Genomic DNA, 24,303 nt, shown 5'->3' on the forward strand with positions numbered 1-24,303 from the left:
ATCCAGTTGGAGAGGTAAGTTACAAGGACAGTCTTGTGGCTAAGGTATTAGGCTAAGACATAAGCAACCTTGGTCTACTCTGGAAAATTCTGCCCCATACAGGTATTAGCCAGTGACCAGGACCTGCTTGAAAACACAGTGAAGTTTCAAGAATCATTTTAGTGAACTTCAGTAGCCTTCAGATCAACCTGCAAGGATACAGTGTACATCTCCATGTGTACAGAAAGCAGCATGCTTGCCTTGATGTTGACTGGTCATGAGCCAGATGTAGCTCAGAAGCAGTAGAAATATCTAAATATGATGCTGTATTGAGTTAATACATTCAAGCTGTTGAGCAAGTCTTACTGGTTCAGGTCCAGTACCACATTAACAGGTTTTCTGGATTCAAAACTGAGAGCTGGCAGGAAGCACAAAGAGAGTAAATAAGCATTTCTGTGTATAGACACACTGTTTCTTCTCTCAGCCTCATTTTCCCATCTGTGGCAGGACCTTTTTCATCACAGGCGTGTTGTGTCAAGGAGTACATTAAAAGACTGCCTGTACTCATCTGCCAGAAACAGTAAAGAGATATCTGGAGGCTCTTATAATAGAACTAAAGTTTGCTTAAGATAACGACCAGTAGGAAAAGACATCGTATATTTGGACTTCTAACGTCTAGAGAGTTATATGTTAAAGAAAGAAGAACAGAAAATTAAAGCCCAAAACCTCAATTTGTCTATCTAATGAATCATCTATGCAGAAGAGGTAAAATGTCAGTGTAGTAAGAAAAACCTTTTGAGTAAATACCCATTCCTCTCTTCTACATTTTCCCCAGAGCAACAATTTAACAAATGGTCACCACAGGCACAATATTTCCCCCTTTTCCCATGCCATCCCCTTTTCCTTTCTTAACTGCCTCAATCCATGCAGTACTGGTTGTACCACTCCTCTGCAATGTCCTACTCACCTGGTCAGCCAGTGAAGTGGACAGCATGCTCATCAACTCCCGCTCTGCCGTGAGTCTCCACATCTGCTCCCATTTCATCTTCCGTAACTTATCGAGAAGCAGCAAGATAACCCCTGAAGCAAAACACAGTGCAGAAAACAAAAGAAGCCATGATGTCATATGTCAGTCAAGTCCCTGACATATGCCGGCCTATGTGCTGAGTCAGCAGTTAAAACAAAGACGTGAGCTGAGGTCTGTTAGTGGAGACTAGAGTCCTGACTTTGTGCTAACACAGGGCATTGACTAAAAAGAGCTTCAGGTTCAAGATGCCACTAAGAAAGTTTTCCTGAAGCCCTGAAGCTGTAGAGAAGAAATTGAGAGGTGGCATACAGACGAATGCTAGATTATATAGGCTTGAAAGAAGGCTAAAGTAGCCCAAGAGAAGTGAAAATGGGAAGAAGAGAAGCAAGAGAATGATGTTGTATTTCTTGTAGCCTCCTCAATTGCTAAAGCTTGATTTCATTATGACATGATTAGCCCTGGGATTATTCCTTACAAAAGGAACTAATACAGGTGATTCACATGACAGATGTTAACTCCATCCAAAGTTTATTATAATTCCCAAGAGAATTAGATAATATCCTGCCAAAAAAAAAAAAAGAAAGAAGAAACCTCCTAACACTCAGAAGTGACCCTCCCCACTACTTATTCTGAAATGCTACAGGCTCCAAGAAGATATTCTGTCAGGTCACTGTCTACTAAGGAAAGGGTAGAGACAATCCAGATTTATTTAGTATGATTCCATTTTTGCCACCTTCACAGTGAAGAGCAATCTGCTTCTTATAAAATCCCACTGTTTAAATTAATTTCTATCTGGCCTGAAGTCAAGATTACGCTGAGACAAGGAGAATTTTGTCACTCATACGAAACATTTTACCACGTGTGTGGGGTGAAATCTGACTCTTGATACTTACTGCACAGGATGCAATACATATACTGCGTAAGATGAAATTTCAACCTTTCCTCCACTAAGCAAGAGGTTAATCACTTGACAAACCAGGTGGCAATCCCCAAAACTTTTCTGAGTAACAGTTTATCAGTGCTGGTTACAAACCCGCCTTTGGGAGTGTCTGCCGTGAAGGCACCAAGTGTTCATACACCACGATCCTCAGATCAGAAAGTTACACTCAAAGAGGCAAAAGATATCTCAGCATGAATTGTTGTTCCTCAGTTGCTTTTTTGTCTGGACAAAATCCCTTGTGTAGAAGAAGGGAAAACGGCAGAAGCAGTGACACCGGATTGAAGCATCAGCAAAACCTTTTCTACAGTGTCTCCGAAAATTTTACTTGAAAAATTAATTCAGAAAAACTTAGATAAAAGGACTGTCATGGGGGATGAATGCAAACTGAAGGACCATAAAGGAAGAGTACTGATAAACAGCAGCCTAGCAGGTTGACAAGAAGTGCCTAGTAAGAGCAGTGATAGGTTCTGTGTTGTTTCACGTCTTCATTAGTGAAAGCGGGAAGTGAACAGAATAGTAATGACATCTGCAAGTGATATTGCAAAAAAAAAAAAATCACGGTAACTGTAGAGAAACGTAACAACTACAGAGGAGAATATGAAATGGCAAAAAGCATGCACTGGGAAAAGCTGCCTGAGGGAGTCTAGGATGATAAAACTAGAAGTAATGAAAATAAGAAAGGAAATATATTCTGCATACTTAAGAAAAATTCTCCTAAACCCTTTGTGGCAACATAACCTAAAAATTACAGAAAACATGCTTAATTTCATGAGTCTTTAAAAATCAGGCTACACAAAGAACAGCAAGATACACATGGAAAAATCTTGCAATGGTTGGGATAGAACAAAGGAGGCTCCAGGTCATTCCTATCTTCAGATTCTACGACATGGCAAATTTCTTTCTAGTAAAACCTGTCAATGCCATGAATAAAAATAAAACCTCTTTTGGCAGTGAATTTTGTGGCCTATTTTAGTTCTGTTTTCCATTTCAGTCCATCTGGTTCCCATGGATGCTGGAACCTGTACTGGAGGGATCCCCTTTCATCTTCAGTCAACCTTTCTGCTCGCAGCTGTTGGGTTGGAAAGGGAGGTATTGTCACAAGATGCTACAACGTATTTCTGCCAGTGTGTTTGTCTTCACTCCAACATAACTGAAGCCTACTTGGAGTGTGCAGTGTGTGTCATTAGCTTCTGAGACAGCTATTGTGCTTTGTCTGAAATTCTAGATCAAGGTGAAGCAGATTCCTTGCATTGTAACAATAAACTGGGTAGGATAAGCTCCACTCTGGCAGTGGATTTTTTTTCCAGCTGGCAATAACTGTCAGCTTTGTTTCAATAGTCAAATACATCTGAGGAGATTCTTTATTAAGAAAAATAAAGACTAATTGTAAGATTCAGTTAACTCATAGAATCATAGGACAGTTTGAGTTGGAAGGGACCTTCAAAGGTCATCTAGTCCAACCCCCTGCAATGATTAGGGACATCTTCAACTAGATCAGGTTGCTCAGAGCCCTGTCCAGCCTGGCCTTGAATGTCTCCAGGGATGGGGCATCTACCACCTCTCTGGGCAACCTGGGCCAGTGTTTCACCACCCTCAGTGTAAAAAATGTCTTCCTCATGTCTGGCCTGAATTCCCCCTCTTTTTGTTTAAAACCATTATCCCTTGTCCTATTGCAACGGGCCCCACTAAACAGTCTGTCCCTGTCTTTCTTATAGGCCCCCTCTAAGCACTGAAAGGCCACAATAAGGTCTCCCCGGAGCCCCCTCTTCTCCAGGCTGAACAACCCCAACTCTCTCAGCCTGTCCTCACAGCAGAGCTGTTCCAGCCCTCTGATCATTTCTGTGGCTCCTCTGGCCCCTCTCCAACAGGTCCATGTCTCTTCTGTGCTGACGCCTCCAGAGCTGGACACAGGACTCCAGGGGGGTCTCACCAGAGCAGAGCAGAGGGGCAGAATCACCTCCCTTTACCTGCTGGCCACACTCCTTTTTGTGTAGACCAAGATACAATTTGCCTTCTGGGCTCCAAGCACACATTGCCAACTCATGTCCGATCTTGCACCCACCAGTACCCCCAAGGCCTTCTCCACAGGGCTGCTCTCAATCCCTTCACCCCCCGGTCTGTATTGATACAAGGGGTTGCCCTAACCCATAGTATTTATAATTTATAGACCATAAAACAGTTTTTCTTAATTTCTTTAAGTCTCCAGTGTGAGGAAGAAAGGGGGAAATGTTTTATCATGTGTAGTATTGTCTAATTTTTTTGTATTCCACTATTATGCTAGGAGCAAATTAAGGCATTGCAGATTAAGAGATTATGCTGTCCTCAGGGGCTGTCATGGTAGCAGTGGAAAGTAAAAGAGGCAGATGGGGTGGAAAAGCTGGAATATATGTGAGAAAGGATGTATTAAATTATGATGCAATCATGGCTATTGAAAATATTCACAAGCTTTTAATGTTTTAATGTCAAGACTAATTTCAGTGTGACTTCTATCTTAATTCACCTACAGGCTCTGGTTTAATACCTTTGTACAGCCTCTGTTCAGGGCTTCTTGCATTGTGGAATTCTAATTTTCTGCTGCTTTAGAAATAACTACTGGAGAGTATGTATAGAAAGTTTAAATATTTACTCATTAGTATTAGTGAGAATAAGAGATATCTTCTAAGAGGAGAATTTAATAGTATTCACTTAATTAGTGTTTAGTGCAAAAGCAAAGCAAAAGCATATGTGCTGGGAACTTTCAAATAGTTCATGCAGAGGAAAAATGACCTTTTGTTCAGAACAGAACACTCCAGTTTTACTTCTATAGTATTCTGTTACCAAAAGCAAATGTAACGTGTACTAAGTCCAACCTGTGCAATTAGTCTGCAGGCAAAGTGTCTGAAATAAGGAAAGGGAAATGTTTGCCTCAGGAGCCCCTTCACTCAGAGTCAAATTGACTGAAATCTCAGACTAAATTCAAGATGACATACAGCGGAGCATCAAGGGAAAAGGGACCTACTCTCAGCTGCTGTGCTGGGAGAGGAAGAGAGTGGAGCTGAAAAAAAAATCAAAGGAATATTTTATGAACATCTGGCCCCAGGCAGTGGGACTTCTCATCTTTTGATGAGTGCAGCATTTTCCTGCCCTCACCTACCTGGGAAATACAAAGGTAAATCTTGGCAACAAATAAACAAAAAGAGAAAAGTGGCAATCCAAAGGTACCGTGAGTATTAAACAAACAGCCACAGAACACCCTATTTTCTTTATCCCGACAAAATAGTTCAGGCATATACAGAGATGCAAATATCTCAAAAAGCTCTTACAAAAATAATGCTTTATTTCTAAATATGAGGAGCACATCCTAGTCCAGTTTTTATTTGAATGCCATTTTCTCCCCCTGCTTGATGAGATCTTGCTTGAACTACAAAAATCTGACAGATTCTGAATTGCGCAAACAAACAAAACAAGGAAAGTCTCAAAAAACGTAATTTTAGAACACACAAAAACATCTCATGCCCAAAAACTAACAGGAAAAAAAAAAGGAGTTTGGTAAATAGCTTGGAGAGAACAGGGCAAAATTTCTGAATTAACATATTTGAATGAAAACACTTCAGTTGGGAAACATCCCCACCTCTGGCTTCAGGAACACAGACTGTGCCTTATCCTGAAATTCAGGGAGGCGTATACAGCAGAGCAGAAAATAATAAACAATAATTTAAGATAGAACAGAATCACTTACAGAAGATATAGTGAAACTGGACAAGCTTTCAAACTCCATCGATTTATTACCATGGCCCTTTTAAGGTGGCTGAAAAAGTACTCAGGGCTGGGCAAAGAGGCAAAAATGTCGCTAATAAAAGTGAACTTTCTGTAAGCATTATCTTGCCTGTTTCTTTCAGGTGGAACAGAATGTTTTTGTGAAGAGTTGAGGCAATGCCAGATTATGTGAGCAGCATCTCAGAGCCTATTCTTGTCAGGTTTTAAAAAATTCTTCCAGAAACTAAACCTGTAACAATGAACCATCTAGACAGACAGCAAGAAGATACCACTACAATATCTGAGAAAGACAGGGCAGACACACTTCAAAATACAGTATAAAGCAATACTGAATTTAAAATAATACTACTGGGATTTTACAATACCTAACCAGCATACTGAAGACCATACACCAACCCACTGAGTCTTAGATGCGGTAAGAAATAATGTTAAATAGTGCTGACATGGAGATTTTCTACAATAAATAACTGACCCAGACATTTAAGGTTGGACAAACAACATTGAGATACCATGTTTTCTGAAATAGATTTGCCACTAAAAAGTTGAGTTCAGTTTTAGGTGCTATGTAAGAGGCTCGTGGCTCTGCTATCTCAGAAGCAGCACCATGATAGTGTTGTCAGCTTAGTACTCTAGCAAGTACTTATGCATGTTCTTTTAATTCAAATTTATGTACCTGAAATCAACAAAAGTTGTCACAGTGTTTAATGCTAGGAATGTGGCTGTGGCTTTGCTGGATCAGGGCCCTAATGACCAGTTTTGCTCAGGACTGCATTTGGAATCCACTGGGTCAAACCTCCACGCCACTGATCGTGGCCTCTGCTCTCCACCCACAGAATCAAGAGCAAATGGAAAAACATAAGTAGATGGCTGTTAGGGATTAAAAAAATGAATTAAACCTGAAATTCCACAACAAACTACTGCACACATTTTAAATCCTTAATTTTAAGTCTTTGTGTGGATGAAAGTCACTCCATTTATTTCACTTGATTTATAGACTATCTATCTATCTGCTGCTCATAATTTGACCAGGTGTACCATTAGTATAATAACATCATAGCTTATGCCTATAGCTTTTAATACAGTATGACCAAAGGATTGTCATTCTAACACATTTTGGAGTATCCTGATATATTATTTAACCATGAACTTGCATGCTCCAGCCTTTTTCTCCAAAAAACCCTTTCACAATGTTAAAAAACTTGCAGGGATACACAACGTGTTGAGAATAAACGATGACTCCACATTTGAGCTTTTCTCTAAGAAAACCAAACAGGGCCGAGAAGCTGTTTCAAAATGTAGAGTGGATGACCCTCCAGGCACAGTGACAGAATGCAACAGCCCCTGTTTTCTCTGCACATGTATGGAAAGCGAAGCTGTGACAGAGTACATTTCGAAATGCAGTGCAGCCACTCTGTTTGGAGGCCGGTTCATCTTGAAGCATTATACACATTTTGTTTATACTTCCTGATGATCATTTAATGAAATGGAACACTTTTATTTGCTTTGTTCTCCTCTTCTAAAGTATGCTGTTTCTCCTTAGGCAGAGTTAAGATGAAGCATATACTGGAGCATGATACAAACTTCTTATGGAGCTAGAGAATTTCCTGGTTTTCTAATTGTTTCTCTATTGCTGAGATGCTATTCTTTCTAAGCAATTTGAAAAAAAAAAGATAAATATTCTTTGTATCTTCTTTTAAAGATTTCAGTTTTGGGGTGAATTTCTCCAGCTTTCTTAAAGCCTCAAAGGGTGCTACAGAAAAATTTCCTTGATTCAGGAGCCCAGAAGTTTTACAGGAAAGAAGTCACGAACCATAAGACTTTAATGTAAAGTTTGTGTAAGAAAACCTTTGCTACTTAAAGACCATCTAGCCAAGCAGTGCCCTCCCCTCCTATCTCCCAGAGTCTTGTGAAGAGAAGTAATAATTCTACAGGTCTCTTAGAGGTCAGCAAAGAAAAAACACAGCCCTGGAGCAACTGGCCTTCTCTTACATAGATCCCAAGCAAGGCAAAGGCATACACTTTCCTGCCCAAATTGCTGACGTTTTCCTAAATCCTATAATGGAAAACAACTTGGCTGGCAAAAATATTAGCAAAATCAGAAAGGGAAGGTCAAGTTCTTCCCAGCTGCTCTACTTGCTTTGGGCATCAAGGAATAAAGTAAGGATATTAACCTTAACTCAAATCTCTGTGTTTCTTGAACTCTGTGCAAAAAGTTGTAGGAGATGAAAATCATCTGTGAAAAAGCTCCTTACATGGGTTTTAAAAACCTTCTTCATTTTCTTATAGCCTTTGCCCTTCATGAGCCTTGTGAACATATAGGATACAGATATTACATTTTAAAGGCAGAGGAAAGCAAATATTCCAAGGACTTCTCAGTTGGTGGACTAGGGAGATAGCTTCCAAGAGGGAAACAAACAAACAAACACCACAGGAGGCAAATCACTGAATCCTCTTGAAATTCAAAAGACTGGGAAAGTTTTGCTCCAAAAAAATCCATTAGTTGTAAACCTCAGATAACACATCTGGCTTCAGACCAGCAAAGGAAGAGAGGAAGGAGGTTTCAGCTTCTACCTGGTACAGCACAATGGCAATGATGAACCTCAACGGAGCAGAGGAGAGCTGTCTCAAAGATGTGTCTCACATCACCGCCATGCACAAGTGTCACCCAACAGCCACTTGGTGTGGATCTCTGTACATGTCTGGAAGTCATGACAGAGGTGCCAAAAGTCAAACTAATAAAAAGATGGTCAGGCACACATCTCTGAAATGTGAGATTTAAAAAGAAAAGCAACATGGGGGAAACATGGAAAATTTTTACAAGGTTTTAAAGAACTTTTCCTCTCTTCAATACTAAAAAGGCAGTATGTTCTTACATGGCAGGTTATCTGTGATTTCATTTGCCTAGGTGCCTAGGTGACTTGCATTGAGAGGAATACAAAGTCCCAGTTAAATACATATTTAAGTGATAAAGTCAGAAAGGATAATTTTTAGATCTTGCCTAAGAGAGGCCATAGGATTTTTTCAATATCAATTGTGCTTTAACCAGAGCATAACTTGTAGAAAAACATTCAGTCTTAATTTAAAAATTTACAATAATGGATAATCTATCACACACTTTGATAAGTTATTCCAATGCATAATTATCCTGATGATGGATACTTCCATTATTTGTAATTTGAAAATGTCTTTGAACTTGCAGTCATTTGATCTTGCTCAACTTTTGCTAAATTGGCAAGCCCTCTATTAAGAAATGTTATTTTCTCCTGCAGATACTAATAAGTTATGATTAAACTACCTCTTGACGTGCTCCCAGATAAGCTCTTGGAGCCATTTTTCCCAACTTTATGGGCAATTTTACAGTATTTTCTCTGAACTTGGTTAATTTATAAGTACTCACCTTTGACCTGTGGAGATTAGACCTGGACAAATCGCTAAACCTACATTTTAAAATATATCCCTAGCACTCAGATCAAAGCCTACGGAGTGGTTGTACACACACTGTTCAGGGCCTTGCTCTTAATGGAGCAGGCCAGCCACATTCACACTACATAGTACTTGTCTCTGAGGTCTTTGCTTGAGTTCCTTCAGTTTTTAGATATAAAAATAATTTTCTTAGCATTTCTCAGTGTCTGATATTATGAGAGAGCCACGTTACAGCCTTCTAGAATGGAGAGTTTTTAGCATGGGTCTATGTTGTGTGCAATGGAGAATGCTGTCAGGGCATGTGGGAATATTAGAGAGTGTGAAGTCTTCTGATGCAGCATTGAAGAACCAGAAAGAGATGCCAAACAGAGTGTAATCCAATCCATACAGCCTTCCAGAAATATATCCTGGATTTAACTATCAAAAAATTACACCTTTTTTCTTGACAAAAGACAGGTTGCTCCCTGAGAAAGACAGGGTACTAAGTAATTCCTGTGCCCTGTTGATGCCAAGAGCGAAGAATGAACTAGGGAGCTAAGTTATTTGACAGTATAGATATCCAGCATGTCAGGAATAAAAAGCCCATACCCAATAGAAATGACTTCCTGTACTCATATGTGAACTGTCCCTCTTTATACATCCAATGATCACACAAAGTATTTTGACAACCGTATTAAACCTGGAGCTTATGTTCCTCTGATTATCCATCCTGGACTAATTCTCATGCATCTCTTCATTCTTTCTGAGTGTACAACTGTACATGTCAGTGCCTCGAAACATAGAAGTGCCAGTGAGTGTCACAACTCTACATCAAGCCAGAGTAACTGGACTTTGAGTGAGGTCTCAAAACAGGAATCACAGAGCAGTACAGACTGTACAGGATTACTGTGCAGGAGATCCCTATGCAGGCATGTTTGGAAAAAGGGATCACACAAAGCTTGTTTCCATGGATAAAAACTGAGGAGGTTTGCTGGAATTCACTGAATATTTGCCAGGAGGAAAGCAAGTACATCTTCCAAAACTAATCCACCCTGGGCTCTCCAGCAAAGAATCACTCACTTCCAAAAGAAAAAAAAATCTGTTTCTTTATCCTCAGCTTTTGTAAATGAGCTTAGGTCTATGTAACTCAGAAGTCATGCATTTACACCAGATCTGGACCTTCTCCATGATGCTTACCTACATTTCTTTCTTCCTCAGAAAGCAACAGAAAGTGAAAGATAACAGGGAACATTGCTTTAAATTATGTAGGTTTTGTCTTGGTTTTGATCCTCTCAAAAGCATCATATTTAATAGTGGTTGAAATGTCAACAATTTTACAAGGTTTCCACTTTGGACTATGTGAAGAAGAAAAATGCACCCTGCATAGGTGACAATTATTTTGTCTGTCTTCTAAAATTAACAGTAGTCCACAAGGCTAATTGTAGGGATGGGCAGAACGCATAAGAACCAGCCACAGCTTTTCTTGGCCTGGTGTTCAGTCACTGTCTTAGCAACAGCAGAGGAAATGTGGCTGAGGGGCTGAACAGCCTCTCATGTATTTATTTGGAGTTAGATGACAATCAGGTTTGGGGTTTTGCATTCATAAGCAATAAGACAACTTCCCCTCCCCGACAACTTAATGGACAGTTTATTGACCGGGTGTGATTCAGGAGAACTGGAACATTCTAAGAAATGGATCAGGGAAAGGAAAGCGGCACAGAATGAACAAGCCTAAAAATAAACCATAGCATTTTTTAAAGAAAGGAAACATAATGTACTTTAATGTGATGATTTCACCCAAAGGTCAGCTGAGTGTCAATCATTCTGCCACAGCCTTTTCTGCTTTATCAGCAGAGGGACAGGTTTAGGTTCCCAGCAGAAATACAGGGACATATTTTCTTAAGGAGAAAATGTGTCCAAAATGTGTATGGAGCTAGCTGTTTAGCATCCTCATAGCCAAACTGAGATATAGTTTGCATGGGTGGACTTCAAGGTGCATGGATAGTAAGCTGGCCTGCCAAGCTCAAAGGGTTGTGTTCAGGAATAAAATATTCAGATGGCATCCAGTTACAAGTGGTATTCCACAAGAGTTGATACTGGGACTGATACTGTTTAACACTCTGATTAATGAGCTAGAGATGAGATAGAATTCATCCTCAGCAATGTCACATGTGACATCAAACTGGGGGCTCTGACCAGTATCCCTGTGGATAGAGCTGCTCTTCAGAGGGACCTCGACAGGCTTGACAAGTGGGTTAAGAGAATGCTTACAACATTCAATGAAAAGTCCTGTGTGGGACTATTCCTGAATGGACAGTACAGCCAATAGATGAAAAGGAGCATTTCAGGAAAAGTCCTAGGGGGTTCTGTGGACAGCAGTTGAACATAAGCCAGCAGTGTGACCTTGCAGCAAAGAAGACCAACCACATCCTGGGCTGTATTAGCCCCTTAGGTCAAGGGAAGTGATTACCAGTCTTCACTCAGCACTTGTAAGATCATATCTCAAGCACTGTTTTGGATGTCTCAGTTAAATAAAGACAATGATATGCTGGAGCAAATCCAGCACAGAGCAATCAAAATGGTCAGAGGCCTGGAGAACATGTATGAGAAGCTGAGAGAAATGGAGTTGTTCAGCCTGGAGAAGAGCAGGCTAAGGGTATCTCTTTCTGCAGTCTACAGATACTTAATGGAGCCAAACTCTTCTAAGAGATGCACAGAGACAGAATGAGAGATAACTGACACAAATTGCAGCAAAGGAACTCTAATTACAAATCAGGAATTTTTTACTTTTATTTTTTACTTTTCTCACCAAGACAGTAGCCAAATATAGGAACAGGCTGCCTTGAGAGGTATCCTTGGTGATATTAAAACCTCAACTGGAAAAGCCCCTGAGCAACTTGAGTCGGCTTTCAGTGGGAAGACGACTAGAAGACCTCTGGAGATCCTTTCTGACTTAAATTGCCTGTAATTCCATGATCCTGTTTGGGAAAGCTTCTCTGTTCACCATCTCTGCTAAGGCCCTGAGAACAGAAGTGTAGGAACCACCTGTATATATATGGTACTGCAGTGCTCCTGTCTTACTCTGCTGCTTTCTGTTTCAGGCAACTGGCTACCTGTTAAGAGTCCAAAGATGGAGCCCAACTGTGATGCCTCTTTCTTTGCTTTGGGACTATGGCTAAAACCTCTGTTTCTGTATCTACAAAAAGGAACTGCCTTTATACAATCACATTTACAAGCACAATGAGAACCTGTAAAGTGAACTTGCACTTCAGAAGAAAAAGTACTGGTTTTACTACTACTATGCATTTGTCTGGGGTTCTCCTGCCATATAACAGAAGGTTTTGTTCTCATTTGAGACACCTGGATGCCTCTACTAAGCTTTTATGTGCAAGTCTTTCATCTAAATTTAACCTGCTAATGATGGTCCTTCTACAATAAAGAGAGGGCATTTCAGAGTGCTGGACAATATGATTTCTCATCAAGCTATGTATGTTCACATAAAGAACTGTCTTGATCAAGCTAAAAATACCACACTTCAGAATGATTCTTTAAATGGTGATATTGGAATAGTACATATATATGTCCTATTTAGGTACATTACACGGAGATCAACATTGTGAACTCAAGTCAGATCAGTAAAAAAACCCAAACTAGGGCAATTTAATCAACTAAAAAGACATCCTTTTTATATATGCCAATACAATGGAAACTAGACTCTGGTACAGGCTGTCTGAATGCCATTGTTTTTTACTGCAGGGTTCTTAGGAGATGAAAGTTTTCAGTGTTTCAAAGAAAGTCAGGTGTTTTTTTTAAAAAAGAGTTATTGTAGGGACTGATAGATTCAATTGCCAAAGAGCAGAGGATGTATCCCAGAGAATGCAATGAACAGTAGACTAATCCAGTTGTAGCAACGCCATTATTATGCAGACAGGCCTCTCAAACTAGAGGCACCATTTTCAAAATCAAATACATATTGACCCACATTTCAGAAATGTCAAGTGTGCTGTAAACAAGTTCTCAGTACATCACATGCTTTAGGAACTGCATGAGAAAGACTGGAAAGGAAGCTATTCTTTGAAGCTAGTCAGCTTTAAGATAGCTTATTTTTAAGTTCAAGCTACTGATTATAACCAACAGGGATAGGGATCTGGTCATGGAAAGCATTATCATTTTACCGTCCCACCATCTACACAGACAGACTGAGAAAGTGTTGGCCCTTCCTAAACTACTACCTGTACAATGTGTGTGATACCTGTACTTCAAATGCATCTTTGTGTGTACACGTACATAGCCGTATGCTTTGCACTGATAACAGTATCTGCTGAATGAGCTCATAATACCTTAAAGAAGGAGTAATCTAATCCAAAAAGCTGGTATAGCGTGAATCTGAGTAGGTGAAGAAAGTTTTACTTTTTGCTTTGACATTGGTGTTGGCTTTCATTTTTTTTTTTTCATTAAAATGTACTTTTCATCTGTTTGTAAAGGTTCCTGTACTTACAACCAAACCTAATGATACCAGTTCCAGTACCAAACGTGACTAATGTTTTACGTAGGAGGCAGGAATACTGCAATGGCTTTTAGAAACAGCATGGCTAAACTGAGTCAGGCCCTGATGGTGGGCATTTAAAGGTTCTATAAACCATGAGTTCTCTGACTTATTCATTCACTGAGATAAACAGGAAAAGTCTCCTCTCTCAGGCAACCACTATAGTCTTTTATTTACATCATGAAGAAAAGCACTAGTTTTAGTCAGGCTCTATGGAACACAGTTTGTGAATTAGTGCTCTACTCAGATGGGTGTCATCGAACTCTGACACTTTCAGGGGGAAAAAAAAAGGCATTTTGGTAACAAATCTATCCAGAATTAGGCAAGAATAACTATTTAAAGCATTAATTGTGAGGATTTGTGAAAAAAAGAAATGTCTGATTAAATTAAAAGTACTCAGCTCATCTTAACATCAGATCCATTATCATAATGTCACGAGCAGAAATTTGTGAAGCTAAGGTGAAACTGGTTATCATGTTTCCAGAGCAGGACCACAGGCAGTTCCATGACTCTCTCATTTTGCACTGCTTTACTAATAATTTGTTTTCCACACTGAAGATGCACAATATCATCATGAAGAAGCACAAGCTGTGATCCAGTGTAATTTCATATAAACAGTCTGCCCTATGCTAGCCCTTATTATTCATGATTGTTAAATATTATGCAAAAATGACAGAACATATGCTTCCCACTTCCAATCCATCTTCCATAGGTCCTTTTCTTCAGGGAAACACCAAATGAAAGAGATTCATTCTAGCATTCTTCCTGTCATTGCAAACATGGGAGTAATAATGCACGGTGCACACGTAGCCTGGTAATGGTTGGGTGCTAGCCATTCCCTTCTGTTCTCAATCCACAAATCTGGTGATGTGACATCTCTCAGTGTGGCAGGATGAATCTTCAGCTCAGGCTGCTGAGACACCTCCTTACAGTATCTCGTAGCCGCACTGAAGCAGTGTATTTCATGTGTGCCTCAAAACTTCAGGATGGGTTTTTCAAGTCCAGAAGTCTGAAATCCCCTGAGCCTAAGTTTTTACAAATGCCCTCCTGGCACCCAAATGACAGGCACAGATCCATCCTAAAGTTCCACTTGAAAGGCGTGGAGTCCGTCTCAGCTGATGTAAGTCAACCCTGCTGCACTAAAGCCAGAGAAACCAGGGGTGATTGACACCAGCCAAGGAATTGGCCTGAAATCATGATAACAGTCACCAGAAACTGCTTTTCAAAGCTATTCTCCACCATGATGGAAAGCATAAGGCAGACAAAGTACTAAAAGCTTTTATGTTTAGAATTTCTTTGACAAGGCATTTTTCTGAGGACTAAGATGACTGTTACTCCAGAAATGAACATCAAACCATACAGTGTAATTCTGGAGCTGTCAGTTTAAAATCTGTAAAGAGAAAAATCATAATGCAGCTCAGGTAATACTTAAAAAAGCACAATTCAGGCAGTGAAAGACAATATAGATTATACAGAGAGAAAAGTGCGCTTTAACTGATATATGAGGAATCTGTGAGAGTTAATCTCAGTGTTAGCAAGCAAAATGGAGTGGATGATATACTAAAAAAAGTATTTGATTAAGCAGCTTACTGAGTTTTGGCCAAAGCGGTACTGAAAAAAACTGGGTACCTTTATGGTTGAGAAGGAATGTGTTTAGAATGGCTTGAGGAAGGGAATGTTATCTTAAATAAGGGTTCTACTACAAACATTTTAAACACCAGTTAAATTGTCACTGAACTGACTTTTGAATTTGGTTTGTTTTTTCTAGGTTTATATTATCACAGATTATCTGCCTGTGCAAATGAGGAAAAAAGATGAAAAACAACCTAAATCTTTCCCTGAAAATCTGTACTGGCTATCAGGAGATTTGGCTGGGCACACAGGAATAGTTGAACACACATGCTTACTGGATTTAAAGAGCTAGAGGAGAAGGAACAAACACACCTTTGGCTTTAATGTATTTGCCTTCTGGGACTCCCTCAACCTGTATGTTGTCCAGAGTGGTTCAGACATAGAAAGGTAGGAATGAAAGATAAATTATTTGCTTCAGAAATCAGGATGAAGCAGTGGAAGAATTTTGACTTTGAGGGATGCTTCTGTATAAAATCTGCCAGGGCTGGGTCTGGCTGAAGAGCCTCACATAAAAATTCCTTTTCTTCGGATTGTGTCTTAGGACTGTAGTAAACACTGTCTCAAGAGCAAGAGCAAAGACTGTCTGAGAGCCTCCCCCAATCCAGTTCTGTTTAGCTTATTCAAGTTTCATGTTTTTGGGGGCCCTTTTACTGTTCCTAAGAACAACTTTAAGCTCCTGCATTTCAGAGACTTTTCTGGCCCACTGTCTTTCATGAGTGTTTAGAGTTATTGCCTCTCTTTCCTGTTCCCCCTCCATCCTTTTAGTTTTCTGAATCCTCCTTGGCCACAGTGTTGCTTTTGGTGTCAATTATTGTAATTTACTGTACACTTCAAACAAGCTCCAGTTTCACTTGGTATTTCATCTTCCTTGAGAGACTTATAACTCCAATCTCTACTAAATTACTGAGGCAAACAATGAATTCAATTAAGAAAATTATAGTAAATGATGCTGATTCTGGCAATAACATTGTTTGCTACTTCTCAGAGCTTGCACAGTTTCACTTCGCGACTTCTTGTTCCATGTACTTGAAAAAACATCATTCCGCTTCTTACTATCATTTGTCAATCTTCCATTCATCACCTACCTTCTGGTTTTCTTTCTTAAAAAAAAGTTTCTACAACTACAGGTGAGTTGTCTGAGGAAAAAAATTGTGAGCAAACTAAAATCATGGGCAGGATTATGCATGGCCTGGTAGGTATGTATTAACACATAGCAAAAATTAACACCCGCAATGTATCTGACTGCAGACATTCAATTATTTTTGCTTTCAGTGGAAGAATTTTGCAATATACTGACATTTGATATCCCTATAAAACATTTGGAACAGCTAGTTAAGACACTATAAATTAAAGCTTCGCAGCATTTTTATTTACATAATTGCATTTTAGATACTACCCACCATACATTTCTGTGTTATTCTAATGTTATGTGGTTGTGACACATGTCCCCCTGCCGGAATTAAAATGGCAGAAAGGAAAAAGCAAAAATGTGGCAGAAAGAAAGTAGCTATAAAAGGCTGTAGAAGAAAAGATACTGTTTTGTGGTGTAACAATGAACAGAATTGACTTCAAAAAGTTTAGCTGTGTATAACATAAGCTTTCAGGTTTCAGGACAAATCCATAAAACTTACCTCTGTCTCATGCTTTTGTGAGGGGGCTGGGGCAGCAGGCAGTCCAAGCCTTTATATATGCAATTCTGCTCTGGCAAGTGGGGAACCAGGAAACAAACCTCTTTTGCCAAAATCCTGTATCTGTATCTATCTGTTTTCTGTTAGGCTATTATTTCAAACATTTTCACAGATCAGAGATGTTTTGCAGAGACAGAAATACGAGTTCACAAAAAACTGGCGTTATTCCTCTGTATATACAAAGGAATATAGAAACACAGATGACCCAACCACAACCTGTGAAATCCTTTTTCTAGTTACTGTTTAATTCAATCCAATGTATTTCTATGAAGCAAACCCACTGTTATGGTGAATAATTTCCTGATTGTGCAGGGCTAGTTAAACGGACGCATCTCTTCTAAATGGAGGCTTCCCCATCTGTTCTGCCCTTTTATTAAAAATAGAGGGGGAGCCTAACTCACAGCATCAGCATGTGAAACCAAGGATCGAAATGATTTAGATGTGTGTGTGTGTTCTTTATGCACCTGGTATGTTTTCTCGTATACCAAACACAAATCAGCAGGAAGACGTGTCTCTTGTAACCTAATAAAATCTCTGATCTAGCGCCTTTATTTCTTTCTTATGGCAGCAGAAATTGATGGCCAGTAGTTTGCATTTTATTAGGACAATTACGATACCATTGTTGTCCTGCAGGAGTTGTATCTTTATTGGGCTGACATTTTGTGACACTATTTATCTCTCTACAGAAAATAAGCCTTAATTCCTATGCTTTCCCTCTTGCTGGACCTACATATGCTTCATCATGGAGAGGAATCTTGCAGGAAATGTGCTGAGGACGTGTCAAACTGCTGAAAAGCTCTGTCCTTCCCCAGGGGATGCCACACAATCTCCTTGAGAACATTTAGAGAAGGAAGAGATTCTCTAGTACAGCACCAGAAACTCCAAAATGCATCGCACTGCATCATTTTTACTGCTTTAAATGACAAATTTTGCAGTAGGTTAGGAAGAGAGGTGCAAGTTGCCACATCGCATACTGTCTATATGATGAGACTGATTCCACCTCAACACAAACGCTAAGTCAAAGAAAACACTCGGGGCCTACCGGTGTTGTAGCCCCTTCCAAGAGCCGGCCAGGGACGGTGATTCTTCCAAAGGTTGCCCAAATACCAATCACTCTGGTTCTCCACCAAGCCAAGAACCTGCTGCCCTGGAAATGAGCAAATTGCAAAAAGATCATGAGACAAAAGACAGTCAGTGAGTGGAAAACACACACGAAATCTGGTGAGGGAGAGTTAGTGGAAACAGAAGACAGAAGTTTGGATGCTGCCTCCCTTTCACACCTTAGGAAGCCGCCTGCTTGGGTAACAGACAGCAATCCTGGCACAGCCAGCTCAGCACAGCTCCTTTCTCTCCTTCTCCCCTGGCTACTCTGAGTAATTAAACACTGTGGGAACCTTTGTTGTGCTGACAAAAAAATATCACCCAGACGAATCTGAATGCTGCTTGATTTTGGAATACAATGATGGAGAATCCTCCTAGTGAGAAATAAGTGTTGGTAAACTGATCATCTAATATGAAGATTTGTTCATACTCTGATGGAGATAATATAATTGAAGAACAAGGCTCAGTATAACAAATTATTATCTTCCCATGCCCCCTCCTCACTAGTTTCAGGGAATTTTTTTTTATCAGTCACTAAGGAAATCCCTTTTGCTGAGGAAAATACTGGATTCTAAGAGTTCGTCTACATAAGAATGTTGCACTGTTTTAATTTAAGAGAGTAATTTAAAAGTTATTTAGGTAAGCCTATGTGGAATGCTGCATAGAAATTATGATTTCAGTTTTAGATGGGCTTATTTTGGTTTAGCTTACATCGATCAGCAGCTGGCTTCAGCTAGAATAAAATGTGTTTTAAATCAAACGTGTCTAGAAGGTTTGCACTGCTTAAAAATCAACTAAAACGTGAATGTTTGTATAGGTAAGGACTTAATTATCTATCCTGAAATGTGCTGTATAAAATGTAAATAAAAGAAGTGATTGAAATGGTGCTCCGGTGATGGCGGATGTAGGGAGGGGTAAAACTGCATTTGGTTCTAGTTAAAGAAAGGGAATGGCGTTTTGACAGAGGGACCTGCTCAGTGAGGGAGCTAAGATTGGGACTGGAAATTATTTTGCACCCTTCTGAGAAAGCATTGTGCTCTAAAGGCACATTTTCAAACCCCAGCTATGCTCATAAAATTGGGTGTATGGTCACAGCAGTGTGGTGAAAGCATTACATGATCATTATATGTTGCTTATGTAGGACCAGGGCTGTATTACTAAAAAATCAGCATGGCCTAAGACAAGACTGGGCTGAGAAGCAAGACATAAAGACAGAAGTGATTAATTCAATTTCATAATTGGCAAGGGAGACATTAGGCTAGGTCAGGCGATTGCGATACCCTCCTGTGGTATCTATAACTCAGCCGAACAACAGTAACTCCACATGTGTCTCAAATGCTGTTTCAAAGAGTGTGAGCAGCAGACAGTGGCCAATGCATATAACAAATCAGAACATTACAAAAGCATTCCAGGAGTGAATGGAAAACAATCTAGAAATAACCTTGAGAGATTATCAAGTCTACTCCCCATCACTGTTCAGGATCATCCTACTCTATCCTAATCACAACATGCCAGTCCTCCCCAGACCTAAATTTCTAATGATGTCTTTCCTTTTTCCATTATATATTATATATATTTCACTTTTTTTTTTCCACAATATACTCCATAACTCATTTTTAAGAATGTGCAAAATCTGTGGGAGAGCTGAAAGGATCATATAAAAGACCACCATGCATTTATCAGCCCACTGGTGCTACTAAAAAATGGTAATATTAACAGTGTGCAATGTAAAAGGAAGGAAATCACAAGTTAGATGCATCCTAAGCAACTGATGATTTGTTTATACTAATAAACTGTAGCATCTCTCAACCTGTGAGACACATGGAACACGTTAGACAGCCCATGAGGTGCCACAGGCCATATACTGTGATGAAATATGAAAGGGATCTCAACTGGCTGAAATGAGTCTTAGCCAAAAAAAGAAGAAGGGCACAATTTCAACAAACACTTGTTGATTCTGTGCTGGGAAGACTGCCTGTTGTCTATAAGCACTCCCTTATCAATGAGGTAGAATAAATCAAAAAAAGAAGCTACCATGTCTAGTAAAGGATGAGAAAAACAAACAAAAACCCCCACAAACAAAACCAAAATCAAAACCCAACCAATCAAAAAAAACCCCAAACAAACCAATAAAAAACGCAGGTGCAGCTGGGCTGGAACGGATTGAAACAGCTGGTAGGAAGAGAGTGACCCTGCCCATATTCTAACAATGCACTTCACAACTCAGCAGTCCACAGATACTTCTCAGGCCGGTACTGCTAACATCAAAAGAAATGTTAGAATTTCATTTGCAAGAAGCAGATACTGAACTTCCTTACCATGGAGCATCAATCTGCTTTCATTATTTTAGCCCCATGCATTTCCCAACAAGCCACAGCCTTCAAACCGATGAATAATAAAAAATGAACAGACCTTGCTGCTTGTTAATGGTTTTCCTTTCCCACCTACCAGTCCAAAATCTCAGTTCTAACAATGTATCCCTGAAATACTTATTTCTCAGTTATTATTTCTCCTGCTAAGATAAACTGAAAAGGCTCAGGAAATTATGTTCGCACATATTTATTGCAGCTGTATTATTTCCTTCCTCTTTTCCCCTTCATTTTTGAAGGTACCTGAACAAATCCTGCTCTCACCAGTATTCCTTGACATTTGATACAGGACACGGATGAAGGCAGAAATTAACACCATGTAAGCTTTAAGGCTTAGATACATGAATCAGATAATATGACTTACTGTTTATCAACTGAGCTGGAATAACTGCCTGTTCATGTCTTTTTACCTTGTCACAAATACGAAGTAAAATGTGTTGGCTAACACACTTTAGTTGGCTTTTGCAGTGCACACACGTCCACGTACTGACCTAGAGTAACGCGTGTGACTTGTCAGGCTTGTGTAACTCTTGCTGCTGTCTAAAAACCTACCACGCAGACAAAATGGCTTGTCTTCCAAGCCACCTTGGAGAAATTTATGAAGATTGTTTTGTACCTTCTCTAGTTATATTTCTGTTTTCCCCAGCCTGCAATAGTGCTGTTGTCTCTGCCAAAGGAGAACACAGTTTTATTTTCCTTTACATTGTCTCTATGATCTTAACTTAGGGCAGAAGTGATCAGGAAAACAGAACTTCAGCTGCATAGCAAATATTGATGGTTTCAAAAAACGTTTTCATTCTGAATCACTATAAAAAAAAAAAAAAAAAAGGAATTCAGAAATATTCTCTGGAAGAAAATCCCCAAATAATTTGATATAAAGATATCAAAATAACCACATCTAAATATACAACCCCTCCTCATTTTCAATAATATCAATGTGAGACAATACAGATGCATAATATATACCATATTATTCTATGTACCTAAAAGTTCAATCAAAATAAAATAAGATTTGCCCTTCCAATATTGAAAAACTAAAAATGTTTCACTCAAAACTCACTGGGTTTTTTTATATTAATGAATCATTGCGAGAATATCTGTCCAGTGTCTCTGAGCCTTACCAGTTACTTCATTTAGTTATTTACTTCTTCAAATACATTATGAAGTTCTAAAACAAAGCATGGGCCAAAGCAATGCATGCTATTGAGCAGGCATGATGAACGCTCTCCTTGCCCATAGTTCTTTGACCATCAATCAGTCCTGACCTCTCCTTTGGCCGCTCTTCCCCACAAAGTACATGCAGGTCTGTGGAAACTTTCACCAGCTTAATTTCACCTCTGATCATACAGAAACCTGAATTGAGCTTTTCTGAGGAGAAGGACTAGAGTTCCTTGCCACCATGGCCTGTTGTTACAGGCATGTTGATAAAAGACTTATGGGAGTTATTCTTCCAGCAGATGAGAACACAGTGGCGACCATAATGAATTTGAAATGTTCAGCATTCTGAGCTGACTGTTTCTTCTTCCTAAGAGTTATTAAAATAAAATACTATCAACAGCAGCAAAAGCTCTGTCGTTGTTTTCCGCTCTGGCCCTGCAGTTAAGATTAAGCGAGCTCCTCTCACTCCCTGTTACTCCAGGCAAAAGTTACCTTGTGAAAATCAAGCTGTCTTTCTTACTTATTCGTACATCACCACTAACAGCCAGACAACAGAAAACAAGGCTATGATTCTGGCATGACCACGGTGAAAAATTATTGAGCAGGCAGAATTACAGCTGGATTGTCGGGAATGGGGCTGTATGCCGCCTGGTTGTGGGTCGACGCTCCTCCAGAAGGCAGCTGCACAGCTACAGCTTGTTGCCCAATATAGCTCCCTGACAGCTCTTGCATGATGAGAAGTGCTTTTCTCCTTGCAAAAGCTTAGCTGTCACTGGGAAGAGGTTTCCATGGAAAAGCAAAAAATAGATACTTCTGAGCCTGACAACTCAATGCCTTTGATTCTGTTTTCACTTCATAGATTTTTGGTGACTAACAGAGGGGAAAGCACGATTCTCTGATTCAAGCATGGACGTGGACTCCAAAGCTCATCTCAGCTCCCAGCTCTGATTCTGATCTCTTGGGTGACACTGGACAGGTCACATAACAGCCTCTTTCTCGATTCTCCCTTAATAAAAATGGGGATAACAACACCAGTTACTCCGTCCAGCACAGTTTTGTGTCTCCAGCAGCTGGGAGCAGCAGCTGTTTAGCAAAGGAGCACCACAGGGCAGCTGTATGGTGCTACTTCTGAATACTGGTCCTCCAGCTTCCAGAGGCTTGTGGCATGTCACACATTTGAAGAAGCATGAGCTTTTATTTATGTTGAGTTTGGTATCTGTCAGTTTCATTTGGTGCCCCAGTACAATCTTGCTGTCTGTGAACAATTACTTTCCTATTCCGCCCTGATTTTTTCCCAGTTTTAGAGAATCCTGTCTTCTCCAGAGTCTTTGGTACAAAGGACCCTAACCTCAGCTCTTGCCTTGAGGAATTTTGCTATAATGCTTCCGTAGAAGCCCTTTTTTCTTTTTGCCTTAGAGAGTTCCACATGGCTCCACTGCAATCACAGCAGGAACAATGGGCCCACATCACATACTCTGGGTGGGCTGCACTTTCTGTGGTCCTCAGGACATGAGGCTGTTTCCAAAAAGGGAAAGCAAAAAGGCATGTTAGAGTGGTGGGAAGGGGTGGGGTGCCACCTTTTGATCGCCCATGGCCAAAGAGTGAGCCGGTATCACAGGAGAGATCCATTTCAGCACAGCTCTCTGGTTGTCACATTCTCAACTTTTAGTTGTATTTGGTATGGGCTTCCAAAGTGAAAAGCAAGTGCAAAGTATTTTTCAGCCTTAAGAAACACAAGAAATAAGCAATTTCTACACTGTGGAGGTTGTTAAAGAAGAACAGAGCAGAACTCTGACTTGCTACTTTGGGCTATTTTAACAGCCATAGTTTAGATCATTAGGAATTTAATACAGACACGAATGCTGGAGCCACAGCCAAGTGCTGCCAGAGCAATGCATGTCTTCAGTGCAAGCTGAAAGGAGAAGAACCCAACAAGAATTTAAGATTCAAGCTTGGCAGGAATCAGAACTGTAGTGTTCTGCTCCCAAAATGGGACACAGAAACAGAGAATAAAAAGGTGACAGAAGAGGGAAAATGTACATATCCTGAATGCTGGAACATTTCTCAATTGGCCAGTACCGAGTCTGATGAACATAGTCAGGACTAGCAGAATCTATAGTGGTACAATGAAGATGGGTTATTTTCCGCACCACTTGGAGTTAAAATCTTTCATTAATGTCCTTTCCCTCTTCTCCCCTTCTCTTGATCTCTTTATCTTTTAAATATCTGCATAAGACACCTCTCCTCTCCGAAATACGTGAGGCCATACATCCTTTTAGTTGGTGTAAATCTGCATGATCTGTGTGCTTATGCTTATTGATACCAGCTGAATGTGTTGCACTTCATGTTAAGCCTTGCCTGAGTGACTGACCCCTCCTCTATGGCCTTCCTGTCCCTGATCTTGCACCAGTTCATACAAAATACATGGCTTCTAAAACCTTTCACTTCTCCTGCCACATCTCTCATCCACCTTTTCACATCACTGTCAAATTCAAGCTTTTCATCCTCACTCTTAATGCCCTGTGCAATTCCAGCACTGTCTATATCAATTCATGTTTCTTCCTGCTCTCAAACTCACTCCTCTCTTCTACTGCCATGTCCTCTCTCATTCCTAAAAAACCCTCTGTCTTCTCATGCAACAAATGCTCTGAGTTACCTCTGAAAATCTATTTCTATCACAAAAATTCTCAGCACTTTCCTCTAGA

At 39.9% G+C, this 24,303-nt stretch overlaps 1 protein-coding gene across 4 annotated transcripts in view; it reads right to left on the bottom strand.

Moving 5' to 3' along the window:
* LARGE1 (LARGE xylosyl- and glucuronyltransferase 1) overlaps positions 1 to 24,303 on the bottom strand; it is a 285,324-nt gene that overhangs the window by 45,415 nt on the left and 215,606 nt on the right. For all 4 annotated transcript variants that reach the window (XR_010467740.1, XR_010467739.1, XM_065039545.1 and 1 more), the window contains 2 exons: positions 18,013 to 18,117; positions 947 to 1,059 (listed from right to left, as the gene is read on the bottom strand). Coding sequence is in view for 2 of the 4 variants with exons in the window: in XM_065039545.1 (XP_064895617.1) it covers positions 947 to 1,059; positions 18,013 to 18,117 (218 nt within the window). In the remaining 2 variants the exon portion in view is untranslated. The remainder of the gene's footprint in view (positions 1 to 946; positions 1,060 to 18,012; positions 18,118 to 24,303) is intronic.

This window comes from Columba livia, chromosome 1 (assembly GCF_036013475.1).
Source record: "Columba livia isolate bColLiv1 breed racing homer chromosome 1, bColLiv1.pat.W.v2, whole genome shotgun sequence".
NCBI classification, from domain to species: Eukaryota; Metazoa; Chordata; class Aves; order Columbiformes; family Columbidae; genus Columba; species Columba livia.